This window comes from Hevea brasiliensis, chromosome 18 (assembly GCF_030052815.1).
Source record: "Hevea brasiliensis isolate MT/VB/25A 57/8 chromosome 18, ASM3005281v1, whole genome shotgun sequence".
Taxonomy (NCBI): Eukaryota; Viridiplantae; Streptophyta; class Magnoliopsida; order Malpighiales; family Euphorbiaceae; genus Hevea; species Hevea brasiliensis.
In genome coordinates, this window is record NC_079510.1 from 34,193,160 (window position 1) to 34,214,046 (window position 20,887).

The window sequence follows — 20,887 nt, forward strand, 5'->3', positions numbered from 1 at the left end:
TTCGTTAAGGGTTCTTAAACTATTTTGTACACACAAATTTAAAAATGACATGCACACCTAATATAAAAAACTTTTCTCCCAAGATTGGGTTGGCAAATGTTTTTAAGGTCACTAATTGATACAGAATTTACAACAGTATTATCAAAACCAATTGAAAAAAATTTATAAACTAATCTATATTCTTCTAAAATATTTTTAATCATACTATAAATATTATCGACAGTATATCTCTCATCAAAAACACGAAATGCAATTATTCTTTTTCGTATGATGCAATTATTACTAATTCAATAACATGTCACTACAAGAAAACTGTCATTTAGCTAGGGAAAAATCCCTAGCTAATTTGCAAAAATTTCTAGCTAAAAATAATTTAACTAGGGAATTATCCCTAGCTAAAGTCCGTCTCTACATTGTTGGACGCTAAATTCTAGCTACGGAAGGCTGTCATCCCTAGCTACATTTATCTTGGAATTTAGCTAGGGATGTATTCCTTAGCTAATGTTAGCTAGGGATTTCCATAGCTATACTCCTAGCTAAATTTGCCAAAGCAATTCAGTTCTTTTTGAAATTACCTAGGAAATTCCCAAGCTAAGACCCCTAGCTAATTTTAGCTAGGGATTTCACTGTAGCTAAACTCCTAGGTAAATCTGTAAAGGATTCTAGGTTAAAATCCCTTGCTAATTTTAGCTAGGGATGTTCCTTGCTATATTCCTAGCTAAATTTGCAAGGAATTTAGTTTTTTTTTTTTTTTTTTAAATTAGCTAGGACATCCCTAGCTAACATCCCTAGCCAAATTTAATTTTAGCTAGGGATGGCCCTAGCTAAATTCCATCCCTAGCTAAAATTGGCTAGGCACAATCAATAGCTAATTTCCTAGCTTGCATATAAGAAAGTAGTAATTTGAATTTCCTGTATAATTTGAAATGCAATCAAATCGATAATTGAAAACATTCAAATTCCAATATATATATATATATATATATATATATATATATATATATATAAAATCAACCATTCAAATATCAACAAAATACTCATACACATACTTTGCAAAAAGTAATACTGTCTTCCAAAGACGAAAGCTAATGATAATAACATAGAGCCAAAACATATTTTACACTTCAAAAGCCATAGCATAAACTCTAAATATGTAGGGGTGGTTATGAGGAAGAACAAGAGCCATTTCCTGGTGGTTGTGGAAAGAGACCAAACATGCGGCTCATGACAGCATGGACTGCTACTTCTACTTCCTCACGAAAATGTGCCTGCATAAGCTCCATTCGCTGATCCATTCACTGATTTACCTGATCATCCACCCGCTGATCCACCACTTGATTAACTGCTTGCTCAAACTCAGGTGTTTAAATAACTTGTTGGGGAGAGACAGTTGAAGGAGTTGGAGCATTAGAGTGGACAGAACTAATATGGGTTAATTCTCCTAGAACTGAAGTCTCTAAGCCAAGTCCATACACTCTTCCTTTCTTTGCTCCACCAATTGCGTCAATCCAAGTATTCAACACTTGCTCCTTTGGGATATTCTGTAGCAAAGTCAAGATATTATTGTCTTCATTGCATTCTTGTGCCTCACTTTCCTCTGTTGCCCTGTTTAATCCCACATCTCTTTCCTGTACTTCAGAACCATCTTCATTTCTTGTGGTTGATGTCTCACCCACTATCTGCTAAATATTTCTTGTGAATGTATTCTGAAAAGAAAAAAAATTAATTAGCTATTATCAGACATCACAATATTTATCAACAAGAGATCTTATTTATGTTTCAATGAGGGTAGAGGAATAGAGATTTTGCATTGATAACATAAGAGTTAACTAATGAAATGTTGAGTGCAACTCAGTATTTCCAATTACATAGCAATGGATTTAAGTGTAATGTGTCAATAAGAGTCGACTAATGAAATATTGGTAGCATTTTTCCATGGAAATTGCCCAACTAAAATTGAAAAGTTCAACAAAGATCATATGCAGCATATAAATGCTTAAAATCCAACACATAAGTCTTGTTTATCTCAAAATGCAAGGAATTATCAATCGTAGCATATCATATGTAAGGAAGTATCATATGCATCATATCATATGCAGCATATCATATGCAAGGAATTATCACAAAATCACAAAATGCATAGCTAAAATTTAAAAATTCAACAAAGAACATATGCAACATATAAAATGCAAGGAATATCACAACATATCAAAGGATATGTTATTACTTGTGGAAACAAGCAAGTATTCTCTCAGGACAAAAAACAAACACCTAGAAAAAATAATCAAACCAAAGTAGATAAAAAAAAAAAAAACAAGACATAATTGTAAAAAGGTATGTAAAAGAATAACAAACCTATCTACTAAGACAAGGAACAAAAGCTAAAGTAAGAAAACTAATAAATAAGGAGATAAAAACTTACCCAGACTCTTTTTGACTTCCCACAAACCCACTTATCATCTTTTGTCCTGTGAGTCTTCAGGTATAATTCATCTTCCCTAACTACTTGATTAGTCGTCTCTCTCTATAATCATGAAACAGATAATCAATGTTAATTTAAGGAAAACTAAATTATGATAAGTATGTTTAAAACTTATAAACACCTACATATCTTCTTCTATATTCATCAAATGCAACTGATCCTCCAGTATGTAAGGATGGACCTTCTCCATTATTGCTCGACTTTCTATTCTTTGAGTTGATGGATGATATTTTCTTAAAATTTATTGTATTCCAATACTTCATTAAATCATCCCAATGATTTTGACTGATCCACTTTGGTATTTTCTTCGTTTTTTAAAATGCTTTTTTGGCCTTTCCTAAAGTGTCACTCAACCTTCCACTCCCCACACGCTCAAATGTATTCCGAATCATATCTTTATGCTCGTCTTTAATGGAATAATTTCTCTACAACAAGCACGAAGAAAAAAAAAACATGTTTGTTTAATTTATGTATGAAATTAAAACATAAACTTTCAATAAACAAGATTAGTTAGTTATATATTACAATTAAGTATTTAAACCTGAAAATGATTGAACCATTGGTCCTGAATATGAGCTGGAACCTTGCACCAACAAGGCCATGAGCCATGGAAGTTCTTTTTAAATGCTTCAGTGACATCCTGAACAGCATCATGTGGGTGAAACCTACAAAATGAATAAAAAGCACTTTCATGTGTTGAATAATCTCATGATTTATGTATACATTACTTAATTTTAAGCAACCAGTATGTATTACTTACGTATCACCATTTACAGTCAATGGTCTTATGCCACGAACAATGCATTATCTTGGCTGTGACTGAGTAACCTCATGAGTTGTAGGTGTTTGTTGTTGAGTACCAATAACTTGAGAAGTAGGTGCAGGCTGTTCAGCTCCACTCTCATGAGATGAAGGGGCTAATGGTCGATTATAACTACCATCTTGAGATGAACGAGCTAATGGTTGATTGGAACTACCATCTTGAGATGAAGAGGCTGATGGTTGATTAGAACTACCATCTTGAGGAGAAGGAGCTAATGGTTGATTAGAAGTACCATCTTGCATTAAAGGGGCTGATTGTTGAGGAATAACCACCTTAGAAGTGGATTGTGGATGTGGGGAGTCTCTTTTACATGTTGCATCTATGCCTCCTCGATTAGTGGAAAAACGTTTACGACCTTTACCTCTTGGCATAATTACTTAACCTGAAAATCTGGTAAGAATAGTAATCACAAGGAACTTAGATAAACAAGAAATATAGTAACCATTTACGCTAATTCCACTTTAAATGATGTTGCTTCATTTATAATTTTAGCAATTAACATATAAGGATTCCAAATTCATTTTTATTACTAATTTTCAGCAATACACATGTTTACTACACATAGAAGTAAAAAAATAAAAACCATGTGAAATCATAAGTTAGATTAAATAGAACAAAAGTTGAATTAAGATAAATTTCATATTCTCAATGTAAATTGTAAAGGCAACTACATAATGACAAGCACAAAGATATATTATAAAATATCTTATTATTCTTTACCCTCATCATCTTCACTATCATTGTACTCAATATTATCATCACTTTGTTCATCTTCTTCATCTCCAGAAGAATCAAAGTCAGATTCATCTAATTCTTCTTCATTTTCATGTCTATCAATTTCATCTGCTCCTTCATTTTCAGGAATTTCTTCCTCAATCTCATGTTCTTCCACTTTACCATTTTCATGGCATAGAGACTCAAGATCATCGGTGATAATTGGGACTGATGCAATATAACAATCATTTTCTTGGTAAGGCACATTTGGACAATCAATTCTACTTCTAGCTTTGACCTTACACACAGCCCACCAATCAACCCTTTCTTTCTTTTTACTAGGATATTCTAAAAAGTAGACTTGTTGTGATTGTGCCGCCAAAACAAAAGGTTCATAGGCGTAGCTCAAAAACCGTTTCTTATGATTAATATCAATTAGACCATATCGATTATGAACCTTCCACCCTCGATCCAAAGTTGGATCGAACCAATCACACTTGAATAACACCAGAGTAGTTCTTTTGTTTGTTGGATTGGGATACTCTAGTTGTATTACATCAACTAGCATTCCATAGTAGTCACTTTCATTTTCACTCTAACTTTTTCCTTTGATGCACACACCACTATTTATAGTTGATTTATTCGAGCCATGAGTGAGCGTGTGGAACCTATAGCCATTAGTAAAATACTGAGGCCATGTCTGCACCCATTTATATGGACCACAAACTAAATTTTTTAATTGCTCATCAACTGTGGTGTTTTCTGGATCAAAAACTTATCAATAAACCAAATCAACCAAACATATGCTTAGTAAAGTAGAAATTGTTTTTCTTCATTTTTTTTAATAGAGTTATAAGATACTCACATAAGCTTCAAACCACTTGGCAAATCTACTATTTGTCTCTTTATCAATCTGTTCAAGACTAATGTTCGGTGAATTTCTTCTCAATTCATCTTCAAAGATACTACAAAGCAATATAAATTATAATCAAATTTTAGCCACTCATACTATATATCTTAATGAAGTTGCCAAAATTAATAACTTACTGTACAAATGGTTGAACTTCTTCACAATTTAACAACACATACAAGCGTGCTGCATCCCACTCATCATCAGAAAAATATCTTTCTGTCATCTTTCCAGCCGGACGTCCTGGGTGCAGAAACATGGGCAAGCAACCATCAGGTGCATCAACTGCATCTCCATCATCATTTCGACTAACTTTGTTCAGCCTAGTTTGAACATGAGGCTGGAAATAATAGGAAGTGAATGTTGACGTTTCTTGAATGAGATAAGCTTCACATATTGATCCCTCTACACGAGCTTTATTTTTCACCTTCTTCTTGAGATCATGTAGCATCCTATATTAAGATAGTTTTAGTTAAAATCTTATAAAAGTAAATTAATTATTTTGTCAAATAGGATATTTTAGCAACTTATCGCTCAAATGGATATATCCACCGAAATTGAATTGGACCACCAGCTTTTGCTTCATATGGTAAATGTATCGACAAATGTTCCATGGAATCAAAGAAACCAGGCGGAAATATTTTCTCCAACTTGCATGTTGTCAACACAATGCTTTGTTCAAGCTTCTGTACGTCTTCTACTTGTAACACTGTTGAGCATAAACTCTTAAAAAATAAACTAATCTCAGTTAAGGCATTCCAAATTGGCTCAGATATCAAATCCAGAAATGCAGTTGGTAGCAACCTTTCTAAAAACACATGACAATCATGGCTCTTCATCCCTGACAATTTGCAATCTCCTAGGTCAACACATTTAGACAAATTGGAGGCATAACCATCTGGAAGCCTAAATTTTTTTACCCATTCACATGTCAATTTTCTTTGTTCCTTTGATAATGTGTAGGCTGCTTTTGGCTTTATAATTTTCCCATGGTGCTTCTTCAATTCAATAACTGGACGATTCAATAAGTTTGTATATCCCTTCGAGCTTTTAAATTGTCCTTTGTTTTACCCTTGACATCCATTACTGTGTTGAATATATTATCAAACACATTTTTCTCTATATGCATCACATCAAAATTGTCCGAATAAGATTTGAGCGCCAATACGGCAATTCCCAAAAGATGCATTGTTTTGTCCAATTATGTTGAACACCAAATCCCGGTAACTTATCCAATGCAAGATCATAAAAAATTTTTGGCAGGTCACATACTTCCCTCCAAACTTCTTCACTAGATAGCCTAGGAGGAGGAGTAGAGCGCTTAACCCTTCCTTTGAAAAATGATTTTCTATCCCTTCGAAATGAATGATCTATAGGTAAAAATTGACAATGACAATCAAAGAATGAAGTCTTTTTCCCATCTTTCAAGTAAAATACCTTGCTTTTTCCCATACAACAAGGGCATGACACAACACCATGCGTGCTCCATCCAGACAACATTCCATAAGCTGGGTAGTCATTAATAGTCCACATCAGTGCTGCTTGCATGCAATGTATAATGCCAGTAGTTTTGTTCAGAACAAATAAGTTCACATGCAATGCATATACATATTTGCTACTAAACAAGCAATTTACTGTTTAGTTTTGCTAGATAGTCCTAGCTAGTTTCTAGTTGAATTAAAGATCTTCTATTAACGAAAAAATGGAACAAAGGATGTAGATATTTTCTTTATGGGCAAATAAGATTTTTTAAGTAATTCTTGAAGTTATAAACATATTTTACTGTATAACTTATATCAGTTCCAAAATGCCTATATACATTTATGTTGTTTTAAATGCATTGATTTATTAACTAGGTCATGTAATACAATTATGTGGTAGTGCAATGCAGATTGCATATTGCAAAATCTGCAGAATCTGCATATGTAAATTGCAGCAGAATCTGCACATGCAGATTGCATATTACAGAATCTGCAGATTGCAGATTGCAGAATCTGCATATGCAGTTTGCAGATTCTATAATCTGTAATCCGCATATGCAGATTGCAGATTGCAGATTGCAGATTGCTTGCAGTTTGCATATTTTGTAATCTGTAATCTGCAGATTGCAGATTGCAGAATCTGCATATGCAGTTTGTAGATTCTATAATCTGTAATCCGCATATGCAGATTGCAGATTGCAGATTGCTTGCAGTTTGCATATTTTGTAATCTGTAATCTGCATATGCAGATTGCAGATTGCAGAAACAGTTTGCAGATTCTGTAATATGTAATCTGCATATACAAATTGCAGATTGTAGATTGCAGAAGCAATCTGCATGTGCAGATCTTGCATTCTGCAGTTTGTAATCTCTAGTTGCACCTAACTAATAGTTGCAGTTTGTAATATCTTGTTTGTAATCTCTAGTTGCACCTAACTAATAGTGGCATATATAATCCTTCAAATCACATTTCTAGACCCAAAAAAGATTAAAAAAATAAAAATGAAAGCAACATGGAGTATCAGGGTGATAGAACAATGCTACTGCTTTGGAATTTTGACCTTTAAATACTTCAGAATAGCTTTTGTTCCTCTATCTAAAATTGTCCTTCGGATGCTGTATAAAAAAAAAAAAAGAATTATAGTCAGGATGGTGACTCAAATTCTCAAGGAAGACATACTCAAGTTAGGATAGAGGAAGAAGAAAAAGTATTTTATTTCATTTTAGATGCTATTAGATTGTCATCTTTCTAGAGTAATATTATAGTTCTTCATCCAACCAGCATAAGAAAAAACATGTGCCACGGCTTGTTCCCATTCTGCTTTCAGATAGCTAATTTTTATTTGAATAAAAGGGTGCATGGGCACTCGTTGATGTTATTGAAGCCCTTACAAAAGTTCTATGGAAAAAAATATGAAAATGTAGCTAGCTAACTGTACTTATGTTCATAATCAATTACATAGTATACCTAGATAGGTCCTTAATCTTTTTCTCTCGAGATTCATTCAACAGTCCTTGCAAATTAAGAAGTTTACTGCCCAGGAAAAGTCCTTTTCCATGTATTGTCATGAAGAGATTTTACCTTGATTTTCACATTCATAGGAGTTTGAAATATGGCCAATGCCTGGTTATTTTAGAATGTTCAACTGCCAGGCTATCAAACTAGTAAACAACCTTCACTCATCCAACTTGTCTAGAAATCAACTCAATTAAAATTAAGCAGTAAACTAAACTAGTTCATGAAGTCTAGTATTATACCTTCTTAATGGATTCCCACCAAGTCTCAAGGCCTGTAGGCTTGGTTCAAGTAAACCCTGAGAAACCAAACAGAGTGAAAGAAATATTAACATCCCATACTAATTAAATCAAGTTCAACAAACTTAACGCAACAGATTAATGATCTACAATGGAAATTGTAATGTAAAAAGGCCAGACAAAAGGTTAAAAACCACAACCTTAGAGATACACAGTTTTGCTATTACCTATAGACCATAATAATAGCAACAGGTAGCCACTACAGGAAAAACATTCATGTAATTTTTTATGGTTCATAACAGCAGAATTAGGCAGCAGCAAAAGGCTTGATCCTTTTCAAATCATAGTTATTTTTCTTTTTTCTTTTCTTAAGCATCATAATTTATTTTGTCACAAGTCAACTTAAATTCACAACTCTTAATTAATCATACAACAGTTGATTATTAGGTGTGTGCGGTCCATCATTGCTAAAATATCTTATTAGCCGTCGTTTTGCAAACTGGAGAATTCATAATGTCTAACACTCTCTGTACTTGTGTTTTCACTAAAAAAAATTGTTGGAACCAAGAATGTAGATAATAAATTATCTTATAATCACTTATAAGCAAATTGATCTTTGCATAAATTCAAAACCCAGGTCCCCAAAATCCTCTACTGTTTGTTAAAAAAAAAACAAAAAGAAAAATTCAAGAATGGTAAGTTAGATTAAAACGGTAAGGCAAACAACAAGGGATGCGATGATTGCTTTAAAATGGTAAGGCAAACAGCAGGGGATGCCATGGACTAAATCTGTAACTCAACCCATAATTCAAAAATTAGAAAAAAAAATCTGATACTAGTCCACATGCAAAACACAATTATTTAAACCCCACAAATCAAATTCTAAATTTGTAAAATCTGTAAAATTTGAATCAGTCAGTTGTATTTGAATTCAGTAGGTATATTCACATAGAACAGAGCTTTACATGAAAACAAAACTAAAAAAATAAAACCCTAAAGATCTATCACATGCAAGATGAAAACCCAAAGATATGTTAACTAAAAATTGAAAACCCCAGTACTCACTAGTGCGAAGATCTGAAGAGCTGCTTCAGTGATGTAGGAAGGATAAGCATTGGCTATGTCAAGGGGCTAGCTATGCTTTCCTTTCACCTGTACTGCGACAAGATTGAGGGGTGAAGATTCTATGTAGAGGTGAGATGGGAAACTGACTCAGTGAGGGTTACCAAAGAGGGACGAGGTGAAGAGAACAAGGTGAGGGAAGGGACTGCCGACTGTGACTGTGCAGCTAAGGAAAAAAGAATAGTCTGCTGAAACTTAAAGTTGAGAAACATAGTATTAGTTAATTTTATTAATTTTATTAATAATTATAAAATTAATTATTAATCAAATTATAATTTATTATTATATTTTATTAATTTTATATTATTAATTTAATAATCACAGTTTTAATTTAATTTAATTATAATTAATAATCATAATTTTATTAATTTCAGTGATGTGTTTAACTTGAAACTGAATAATTATATAATCACAATTTAATTTAATTTAATTTAATTATTATTCATAATTATAATTTATTATTATATTTTATTAAATTTATATTATTAATTAAATTATATAATAAATATATTAATTTATTTATTAAATTATATTGAATTAATATGAGAGCAAATCACAATTTTATGTATCTTATTTTGGACTTTATCAACTTCTATTGTTTTCCACCCCTCCATTTGTTTATTTCTATTTGTTCTTTGCATCTCTCACACCTTTTTTTTTTTTGTTTTTATTTTTGTCACTCTCATCCTCAATTCCACTGGCTCTCTTGGCCACCCCTACTTGACATGTCTTACAAATATGATCCATGATCATACAATACTCTTGCAGCCTCTCTATCCTATGATTTTTATCTCTTATATAAAATTCAATTCAGTAAAATTTACAGCTTAATTTATATATTTTCAAAATTTACTTATTGATTAATTATATTTTAACAAATCAATAAATTAGTTACTATAAATAGAATTATTCTAAATTATTTGTTAATTTTAGTCAAATCACTTGATTTAAACATTATATTTTTTTTAAGAAAATTATACAATACTCCTTTTCAATATCTTTTTTTTTTCTTTTCAAATCAAAATATTTATAAATAAAATTACTAATTGAAATATATGAGTATCCTTTTATATTCTTAAAAGCCAAATAAAGTTAACCATGTATATTTTTGTCACGACCCAACCTATGGGCCGGACCGGCACTAGGACCTGGGCCAGCCTAAAGCCCCCGAGGCCCGTAGTAAGCCTAACTGTTCATTAATCCAACTCTAAGGCCCATTTGGGCCCAATTTCAAGAAACCAAATGGACAGAGTCCGGCCATAAAATGGACTTTCCAACGGGGAGTTTTCGACTCACCCGACCTGTAAACATAATAAATACTCAATTGGGGAGCTCAGCTCACCCTCCACATACTCATATCCTCATAAAAATAAATGGGAGCTCAGCTCCCTCATCCAATCCATCAAACATACATATCATTATATGTTTACAGGTCCAACATGATAATAATATTACAGACCATAATCAAATAAATACTTCTAACACATGCGAAAATTCTAGGAGTAAATAAAATTACACAAATATTGATAAACAACCTGCGAAGGAGAAAAGCAGGTTAACCAAAAATAAAATCCTCCTCAGACTGAAAAAATATTGAACAGGAGTGAGCGTTCGACTCAGAGAGTAAAATATCAATTTTAACCATAATCTCTATAACTATCTAAAACTAATGCACCCTGTAGAGTGAAATGCAACATCAACATCATTTTCACATCATAACATCAAAAAGGTAATTTGGAGCACTCACGCACCCTGTAGCATCAATCATAACATATGGGAGCTGATCCCTATACTGACTCTCTTAAATCCAACTTTGGTGCCGTGAAGAACTCAAGCGGGACTTTCGCTTAATAAACCAAATCGAGGGTCCCAAATAAGAACTCAAGCCGTGACTACCCCTCGAAGGATCGGGTCTCAGCGAAGAACTCAAGCCGTGACTACCCGTCCTATCCATAGTCCACACCACATCACACGCACGCCAACGCACGCACACTGCTCCAAATTACCACAACAACATCATGGCACTTTAATAGTTATCAATGCATCATAAATCGTGCCTAGAGTTTAACTACATAAATATATGCATATAAGTGATGCATGGGCATCGAACATATAATAATATCGAAATTACAATTAAAATTAATATTTTACTCACAGACTTGACGGTGGTCACTGAGGCAGCTGGGCGGAGGAAGAAGGCTGTCCCGGCTCACCTGACAATTTTATTACAATCATTTAATACAAATGACTCAATACAAATCAAGAAAAGACCCAATACGTCCTAAGTCATGCCGAAAATCCGGCAGAGTCTCCCCTATACCTAGGACCTACCCAACCTGTAAAAGGGCTCAAAACACACTTCTATATCCACAATCCATATATCCACAACTCAATCACATCACACAGCCCCTCCTGGGCCCATCAAATCAATCATCCATCACAATATGTAAAATTTCAATTTAGTCCTTATAATTGATCATTTTTGCAAAAACTGCTCAAATAAGCTCTAAAAATTATAAAACTCTGCCCTGCGGTCCTTAGAAATATTACTAAGCTATTGCAAAAAAAATCGTAATTTTCTAAGCTACCACGAATATTTTATGGATTTTTAATCCTATTTAAGCACTAGAAAATTATGAAAAAGCAAGGTTCGGGTTTACCTTTGCCGATTCCGACTTCGGGAACGTGCTCGGGATGCCTAACAATGGTGGGGTAGCCAAAATCTCGATCCAATTCAGAGACTTTTCCTAGTGGTAGTGCATGCGGCCGAGAAATTCACAGATCCGGACAACTGTCGAATTTTGGCGAATTGAGGATACCTACACGAAGCCCAATAATAATATATAAAAATCAGGGGTGTTACATTCTTCCCCCCTTACAGAAAATTCGTCCTCGAATTTTACACAAGGCAGAATAAAGTATATGATTACACATTGAACAGATAAGGGTACTTGCTACGCATGTCCCGTTCTGACTCCCAGGTGCACTCTTCCACTGACTGGCTCTTCCACAAAACCTTAACCATAGGGATCTGTTTTGATCTTAGCTGTCTCACTTGGTAGTCCACTATGGCTCTGAGTTGCTCCTCAAATGTCAAGTTCTCTTTTAGCTCTATCACATCCGGCTGTAGTACATGAGAAGGATCTGGAATGTATTTCCTGAGCATGGAGATGTGAAACACGGGATGAACGTGAGAAAGGTTGGGTGGTAGCTCCAACCGGTAGGCAACTGCTCCAACTCTATCCGTAACCTCAAAAGGTCCAATATACCGAGGTGCCAACTTGCCCTTCTTTCCAAATCTCATGACTCCCTTCATTAGAGAAACCTTCAGGAATACATAGTCGCCCATTGCAAACTCCACATCCCTCCGTCAAGTGGGTCAGATAACTCTTACGCCTCTTGAAAAGTTTTGGTCATTCCCGATTAAAGGAACTACCTCTCAAGTGTCTTGCACTAGGTCTACATCATGCACCTTCGCTTCCCCATTTCTGTCCAACACGAGGAGACCTACACTTTCTTCCATATAGTGCCTCATAGGGTGCCATCCTATCTTTGGAGTGATAATCGTTGTTGTAGGCAAACTCCACCAAAGCTAGCTGCTCATCCCATTGACCTCCAAAATCCAAAACACTCATGCGAAGCATGTCTTCGATGTTTGGATTGTCCTTCAATTTGTCGTGCATGCGAGGGTGGAAAGCCGTCTTGAAGTTCAGCTGTGTGCCAAGTGGCTCCTGCAACTTTCTCCAAAATCGAGAAGTGAATCTGGGGCCCTGTCGGATATTATGGGCGGAACTCCATGCAATCGACTATTTCTCGAATGTAGAGCCGGGCATCTTGTACCTGAGTATGTAGTCTTCTGGTAAGAAGTGAGCTGATTTGGTCAAGCGGTCTACAATTACCCATATCGAGTCATATCCTTGCGTGGTACGAGGCAACCTGACCACAAAATCCATAGAAATCATTTCCCACTTCCATTCGAATAGGAGCTCTTGCAACTTCACGACGGTCTCTGGTTTTCAAACTTCACCTTCTGACAAGTCAAGCACTTGGACACAAAGTCTGCTATGTCTCTCTTCATGCCATTCCACCAATAGCTATCTTTCACATCATGGTACATCTTGGTGGAACCTGGGTGGACATTGTACAGTGTATAGTGTGCCTCTCGCATGATTTCATCTCTGAGATTGTCCACATCGGGCACACATATCCTAGAACCTTGCACTAGGGCACCATCATTGGCAAATCCAAACTCACCACCTTCACCTTCTTTGTACTCTTTCTATGATCTTCATTAATTGTTGGTCTCTGATCGGGAAACTCTAACTCGTCTCCGCAAGTCCGCCTCACCAAGAATGAGCCAACAATACCCCCTCATCTGAAAGATCTAGGATTAAACCTTGATCCATCAACTCATGTACTTCCTGAATCAACGGTCTCTTCTCTGCTGAAATGTGCGCCAAACTGCCAGAAGATTTTCTGCTTAAAGCATCTGCTACTACATTGGCCTTCCCAGGGTGGTACTGGATGGTGCAATCATAGTCTTCCAGAAGCTCCATCCATCTCCTCTGTCTCAAGTTTAAATCCCTCTGTTGGAAGATGTACTTCAAACTCTTATGGTCGGTGTATATCTCGCACACTTCACCATACAGGTAGTGTCTCCAGATTTTTAGTGCAAAGACTACAGCCGCCATTTCCAAATCATGGGTGGGATAGTTCTGCTCATGCCTCTTCAGCTGCCTTGAAGCATAAGCCACTACTTTTCCATTCCGCATCAAAACACACCCTAGGCCAACTCTGGAGGCGTCACAGTACACGGTGTATCCTTCACCGCTCATAGGTAGTGTTAACACAGGAGCAGTGGTTAGACACTCCTTATCCTCGTCATTATAACTGACTCTATCGAGCTCTCTTCCTGTCCTTTGCATCTTATCCACTTCCCTTTTCCTATTTTTGGTATTGTTGGTATCTTTTCAACCTGCTGTACTTATTCCTTAATTTTAGTCATATCTCATCCTTACACCTTTTCCTTCAAAGACGTCTATCACATCATCAACTTTAACTTTCTTTTTATTTCTTAGTCTTATCTTGATTACTAGTTCCATTACTTCGAAAATTCTAACCTTACGGCTTACTCCTGCCAGCACATTCTTCACCTTTTGTAACACTTATAATTAACCATAGAAAATTCGTTTTTGTAACCCCTTTCCCAACTTAACTATCAGAACATTATCATTCCCTACCAGCCTTAGTAGGAAATTGCTCATCCTGGATGGATAGGAGCTCCAGAAACTATAAGTTCCATCTGAACTAACACGGCTGTGGGAAATGTATGTCATGCCTTAATTCTAAATAAGATACTTCACGTGTTTATTCTCTTTAATATAATCACATATACTGCCCACAACTTTCCAAACTTCAACCTCAAATTACCCATTAGCAATAATTTCATCTATTGAAACTCATCCACAATTAGTATTTCCTCTAGCTCATAGTTTAAAATGATTACAAGCCTTAGTAGCTAACTCAATTTAACTCTGTCATTACTCTGTTTGTCCTTTCATACTTAATACTAGGTATGCACTTCTTGTCATTCTCATATCAGAAATTATGTATGAATTTGTGCCTACCAAACTCTCAATAACTAGGTCTCCTTGACTCGGTTCATTTCTTATATAACCTTCTAGAACCAAAAGCACAAGCTAAATTTGAAAAGAAAGAAAATATCCTCCTATATTCAACTACACCCGATTGTCATATTATAACGTTTCACCTAAGTTTCTTGGTCTTTCTCTCCAAATTTCATCATCTCCTAGCACAATTATGCTCTACCTATAAGGTATCATCTGCATGAACCCTTTACCGTACCATTTTCCTTCTTGACATAATATTTTATAATTTATTAACTTTACTTATACTCGACCTATGATTCATATCTATCATCGTTTTTTTTTTATTGTGCCCTTAACTTTTGTTGATTCCTGAAAGATTTCTCTCACTAATAAATTCTTCTAACACTAATTCCACCCTTATCTAGGGTCATTAATTTGATCCTTGAACTTTCTAGTGATTTATAACCATCCGGACTTGTCACTTTCGCTCTACCCCTACTATTGTCCCGTCGTTATTGCTTCACTATGAAGTGATTCTGTTGATCACACTAAAAATGTTTGAATGACATTCATAATGAACTTCTAACTACCTTCTCACTATCTCAAAAGTCTAACCTAAAACAAATTAGTCATTATCTATAATTCTTTTCCTCTCATAATACCTATTTTATCCCATAGTGACTTTTATTCAACTTATCGCTTACTAACTTCTCTTTCTCTACCTATTTAGGTAGTCCGCAATACCATCGCACACCTTATAACATTTACTCATTATTATTGTATTCCATACCTCCATCACTTTTCTCACTAATGTGGTCCCATTTTGGGTTTTCCATCCTTGTCATTCTCCTTGCCAAGAATAACACTTAGCCTATCCTATATCTTAACTTTGTTCCTTTTATTATGCGCTCTTTAGGTTGTCCTTTCATTTATTTCCTTTGTCTTACCCAAAATAGAACTTGACTATTCTATCCCTGGTTCCATTCTTTTTCCTAACATAATAGCGATTTGCTAACTATATCTTTCAGAGTCTCTATCGCGTTATCATATGTCTGTGCTACTCAGATTTGGTCCTTTGACCACTCTAGCTAGTACTTCCACTAGCATTTAGATTATATTGCATCTGCAATCAATTGTCCAAACTTTCATTCTGCACTTTCTTTATCCATTGGCCTTCTGTGATTTATCTTCGCTAATTTATTACTCTTAACACTATTATAATTAGATTATACTATTGTTTTGAATAATTTGAAATTAGAAAGGAACTCAGCAAATTACAGTCATACTTTTATTGTATGATCTCTATTCTTATCCTTTAGCTTACATAATACCCTTACTACCTCGAGAACTAATTTTGCAGTAATTTTATTATTATTATTATTATTATTTTCCATGTTTACTCAACTAGCCAAAACTTAAGATTCCGGGCACACAAACCTGTCATCCAATTCAAAGGATTTACATCCATCATGATCTGATTATATATGATTCCTATAATGGAACTTGTATCCTCACCAGGATACCCGAGCCAACTACTATCTACCACACTCTACGGTCCATCGGGACACTATTCCATAAGTCATCATTATCGGTAATAACCTTGATCCATTCTGAAAAGATAGGACTATATCCTAACTTGCTGCAACAAAGGTACTACATCTACCACCTTGCCAGAACCATGTCAAGTTAATGACTCTTTTATCATATCATAGCTCTATAAATCATCAATTCATAGTTTCGACCTTCTCTAGGTAGTAGAGTTGTACTTTATTCCATACTGATACACACAAGGTATACTATTCTCACTCTATAAGTGTCACCTTTACTTTGCAACTAGTCCAAACCTGCGCTCGATGGCAACTCTTGATGTAACTCTAGCTCATGCCGGGGTAACTGAGTCACTGACTCTAGTTATCACCCAACTGTAACCTTTCAATATTCTAACTCTAGACTCTTAACCAAGAGTTCCCAACTCCTCTGCAAATACAGAACTCTGTTCTAGCATAACTGTACCAAAACAGAAGCCATCTCAAACACCCTCATTATGGAGCACCATGGGGATGCACGCAGCTCTACACAATAATCTCATGTCGCATCAGTAATCTGCGACTACAGAGCGGACATCGAGAATATTGTATAGTTACTACGATACGTCCCGATGGACTAGGTCTCCGATTTCTTATCTCTCATGAATCTTCTATTATCACAAACTTATTACATTGGGTCATCTACTGATGACTGCCGGCAGTGATATTCTCATCCTTATCTGGGGCAACTGTACTTTTAAGACTCACTTTTATGTACTCGTGCCTTACACGAAATGGGCACACCATTTAAACCCATACTGACAAAAATATAACATTTCTTGGAGTACGTATCCTCATGATAGACCTCACACGTCTACTAACTCTATTTCACATTTCTATGTACTCCACGAAAATCAAGACACTAACTGAGGTAATCTTATATTTCCCGAGGTATAACGTAGAATCTAGAAATAAAGAATTACAGAAAAGACGAAATGTAATCCTATACTCCGCATGTGACTCCTAGTAGACTCTTCCCAACACTTAGATGATTTTTCCTATGAACTGAGCCTAAGCTCGATACCACATTTGTCACGACCCAACCTATGGGCCGGACCCAAGACTAGGACACAGGCCAGCCTAAAGCCCCCGAGGCCCGTAGTAAGCCTAACTGTTCATTAACCCAACTCTAAGGCCCATTTGGGCCCAATTTCAAGAAACCAAACGGACAGAGTCCGGCCATAAAATGGACTTTCCAACGGGGAGTTTTCGACTCACCCGACCTGTAAACATAATAAATACTCAATTGGGGAGCTCAGCTCACCCTCCACATACTCATATCCTCATAAAAATAAATGGGAGCTCAGCTCCCTCATCCAATCCATCAAACATACATATCATTATATGTTTACAGGTCCAACATGATAATAATATTATAGACCATAATCAAATAAATACTTCTAACACATGCGAAAATTCTAGGAGTAAATAAAATTACACAAATATTGATAAACAACCTGCGAAGGAGAAAAGCAGGTTAACCAAAAATAAAATCCTCCTCAAGCCTGAAAAAAAATATATAACAGTAGTGAGCGTTCGACTCAGAGAGTAAAATATCAATTTTAACCATAATCTCTATAACTATCTAAAACTAATGCACCCTGTAGAGTGAAATGCAACATCAACATCATTTTCACATCATAACATCAAAAAGGTAATTTGGAGCACTCACGCACCCTGTAGCATCAATCATAACATATAGGAGCTGATCCCTATACTGACTCTCTTAAATCCAACACGGTGCGGTGAAGAACTCAAGCGGACTTTCGCTTAATAAACCAAATCGAGGGTCCCAGTGAAGAACTCAAGCCGTGACTACCCTCGAAGGATCAGGTCCTGAAGAACTCAAGCCGTGACTACCCGCCCTATCCATAGTCCACACCACATCACACGCACGCCAACGCACGACACCGCTGCTCCAAATTACCACAACAACATCATGGCACTTTAACAGTTATCAATGCATCATAAATCGTGCCTAGAGTTTAACTACATAAATATATGCATATATGTGATGCATGGGCATGTTGAACATATAATAATATCGAAATTACAATTAAAATTAATATTTTACTCACAGACTTGACGGTGGTCACCGGTCGGGCGGAGGAAGAAGGTCGGCTCACTGACAATTTTATTACAATCATTTAATACAAATGACTCAATACAAATCAAGAAAAGACCCAATACGTCCTAAGTCATGTCGAAAATCCCAGAGTCTCCCTATACATAGGACCTACCCAACCTGTAAAAGGGCTCAAAACACACTTCTATATCCACAATCCATATATCCACAACTCAATCACATCACACAGCCCCTCCTGGGCCCATCAAATCAATCATCCATCACAATATGTAAAATTTCAATTTAGTCCTTATAATTGATCTTTTTTGCAAAAACTGCTCAAATAAGCTCTAAAAATTATAAAACTCTGCCCCGCGGTCCTTAGAAATATTACTAAGCTATTGCAAAAAAAAATCGTAATTTTCTAAGCTACCACGAATATTTTATGGATTTTTAATCCTATTTAAGCACTAGAAAATTATGAAAAAGCAAGGTTCGGGTTTACCTTTGCCGATTCCGACTTGAAACGCGTTTCGGGATGCCTAACAATGGTGGGGTAGCCAAAATCTCGATCCAATTCGAGACTTTTCCTGAGTCGGTCTGTTCGCCGGAAATTCACAGATCCGGACAATTGTCGAATTTCCGCGAATTGAGGATACCTACACGAAGCCCAATAATAATATATAAAAAAATCAGGGGTGTTACAATTTTATATAAAATAACTATTAAATTTTGTTAATTTGCAAAACATTATCACCTTTGAGTAATATAATAATTCACCAAAAGAAAAAAGATCACATTTATAAATAAAAATAATTTATTTAATTTAATTCCTTCAAGATTTGTTCCTAATTTTTCATTACACTTTCTTCCAAAATTTTTATAAATTTACTCTCTAATTTCTAATATATCCATTTTATTGTATATTTAAAAAATTTTACACAAGTAGCTATAGATTAATCCCTAGCTATATATTTGCTATGGAATAGCAAAGGATTAAATCCCTAGCTAATTTAAAAAATTCCCGCAAAAAAATTTGGTGCGAATTTTCATTCCCACCAAAGAGTTAGCTATGGATTTAGCTGCGGACGTTTCCTAGCTAAATTTTAACTAGGGACTTTTCCTAGCTAATTCCTAGTTAATATGTGGCTAATTTTTCAATTCAAAAAAATAGCTACAAAATAGAAATTTCCTAGATAAATCTATAGCTAAAGTGTCATGTTAGCTAGGGATTTAATTTCCTTAGCTAAATTCTATAGCTAAATGACAATTTTCTTGTAGTGTGTTACACCCATATAAGAATGCATTTGCCAATGATCACTTCAAATATCACTGCAAATAGAAATTTGTGCACTCATATTTAAAAAAAATTCTTGTAATTCTTTTTTTCCTTTTCAAAATAAAGAAAAAATTGTGCTTTTTGAAGTATTTATAGGAGCGCGTTTTGCATTAGGATTTAAAGCATTTTGACAATAATTAATAAAACCAAATTTTTTACCAAAAGTAAATGATAAATGCTCAATACAAATCATTTTTGCTAATTTCTCTTTATTTTTCTGATCAGAATATTGAAATAAAGATTGAAATTTAGAATTTACATATCCAGGTATTTGAGTTTGAGACTAATCATACCCAATTTTAGTTGGATGTTTTTGCTCTAAATGCCTCTTGAATGTGCCATGTCCAACTCCCATTTTAAACTTGTAGACTTTGTCACAATAGTTGCAAATTATATCAAAACTATTTTTGAATCTTCATTTTTTTGTAAAGTGGACTTTGAAAATATCGGAAGTGGGTACTTTTTTTGCCTCATCTTTCTCGGCTTGTTGATATTGGCTTTCTTGAGTGTGGTAAAATATCTCTTGAACAACATCATCATCATCATCATCTCCAATTTACTCCATTATATTATCTAAATCAACTGCAATAGGCTCATTTGGATTTGGGTATGTTGATTCACCAACCTTACTCTTCCTCTTGCTACTTGATGAACTTTCAAATCCACTACTTGCCATTTTCTCAAAAAAAAAAAAAAATGGTATGATACTATGATGAAATTTGAAAATAAAAAAAAATAGTGTAGAAGATAAGAAAAAAAATAGAAGGTATTAGAAATTTGAAAAGAAAAGTGTAGAAGATAAAAAAAATAAAGATACTAGAAATTTGAAAATAAAAAAATAGTGTAGAATATTAAATAAAAAAAATAGAGATACTATAAATTTTTATGAGGATATAAAAAAAATAGAGTAATAGAGAAAATATTGAATTTTAATAATAATAATAATAATAATAATAATAATAATAGAGTTATTGAGTAAAATAATAGGGTATTAGATTTTT

The 20,887-nt window shown here is 34.8% G+C and overlaps 1 protein-coding gene across 15 annotated transcripts; it reads right to left on the reverse strand.

Annotated features, from left to right (window-relative positions):
- Nucleotides 1-1,025: 1,025 nt before the first annotated feature.
- LOC110662811 (uncharacterized) lies at nt 1,026-9,493 on the reverse strand. Of its 15 annotated transcripts, none has more exons than XR_009146155.1 (8): nt 9,231-9,493; nt 8,169-8,224; nt 5,109-6,299; nt 4,885-4,984; nt 3,243-3,695; nt 3,024-3,147; nt 2,423-2,907; nt 1,026-1,706 (listed from the first exon to the last, which is right to left on the reverse strand). XR_009146155.1 is itself a non-coding variant. In XM_058141055.1 (4 exons), exons 1-2 carry the CDS (start codon nt 4,585-4,587, stop codon nt 3,679-3,681), a joined length of 579 nt encoding a protein of 192 aa, XP_057997038.1. In that variant the 5' UTR covers nt 4,588-4,878; the 3' UTR covers nt 1,026-1,706; nt 3,024-3,122; nt 3,243-3,678. The 15 variants fall into 15 exon arrangements, 3 of the variants coding, with proteins under 3 accessions (XP_057997038.1, XP_057997037.1, XP_057997039.1); XR_009146153.1 differs by having other exon boundaries at nt 5,067-6,299; XR_009146152.1 differs by having other exon boundaries at nt 2,423-2,524; nt 2,608-2,907; nt 4,885-6,299.
- Between the last annotated feature and the right edge of the window lie 11,394 nt (nt 9,494-20,887).

Bases quoted from the DNA above. Each gene is read 5' to 3' on its own strand.
- LOC110662811 (XM_058141056.1), bottom strand. From the start codon at position 4,587: ATGCTAGTTGATGTAATACAACTAGAGTATCCCAATCCAACAAACAAA.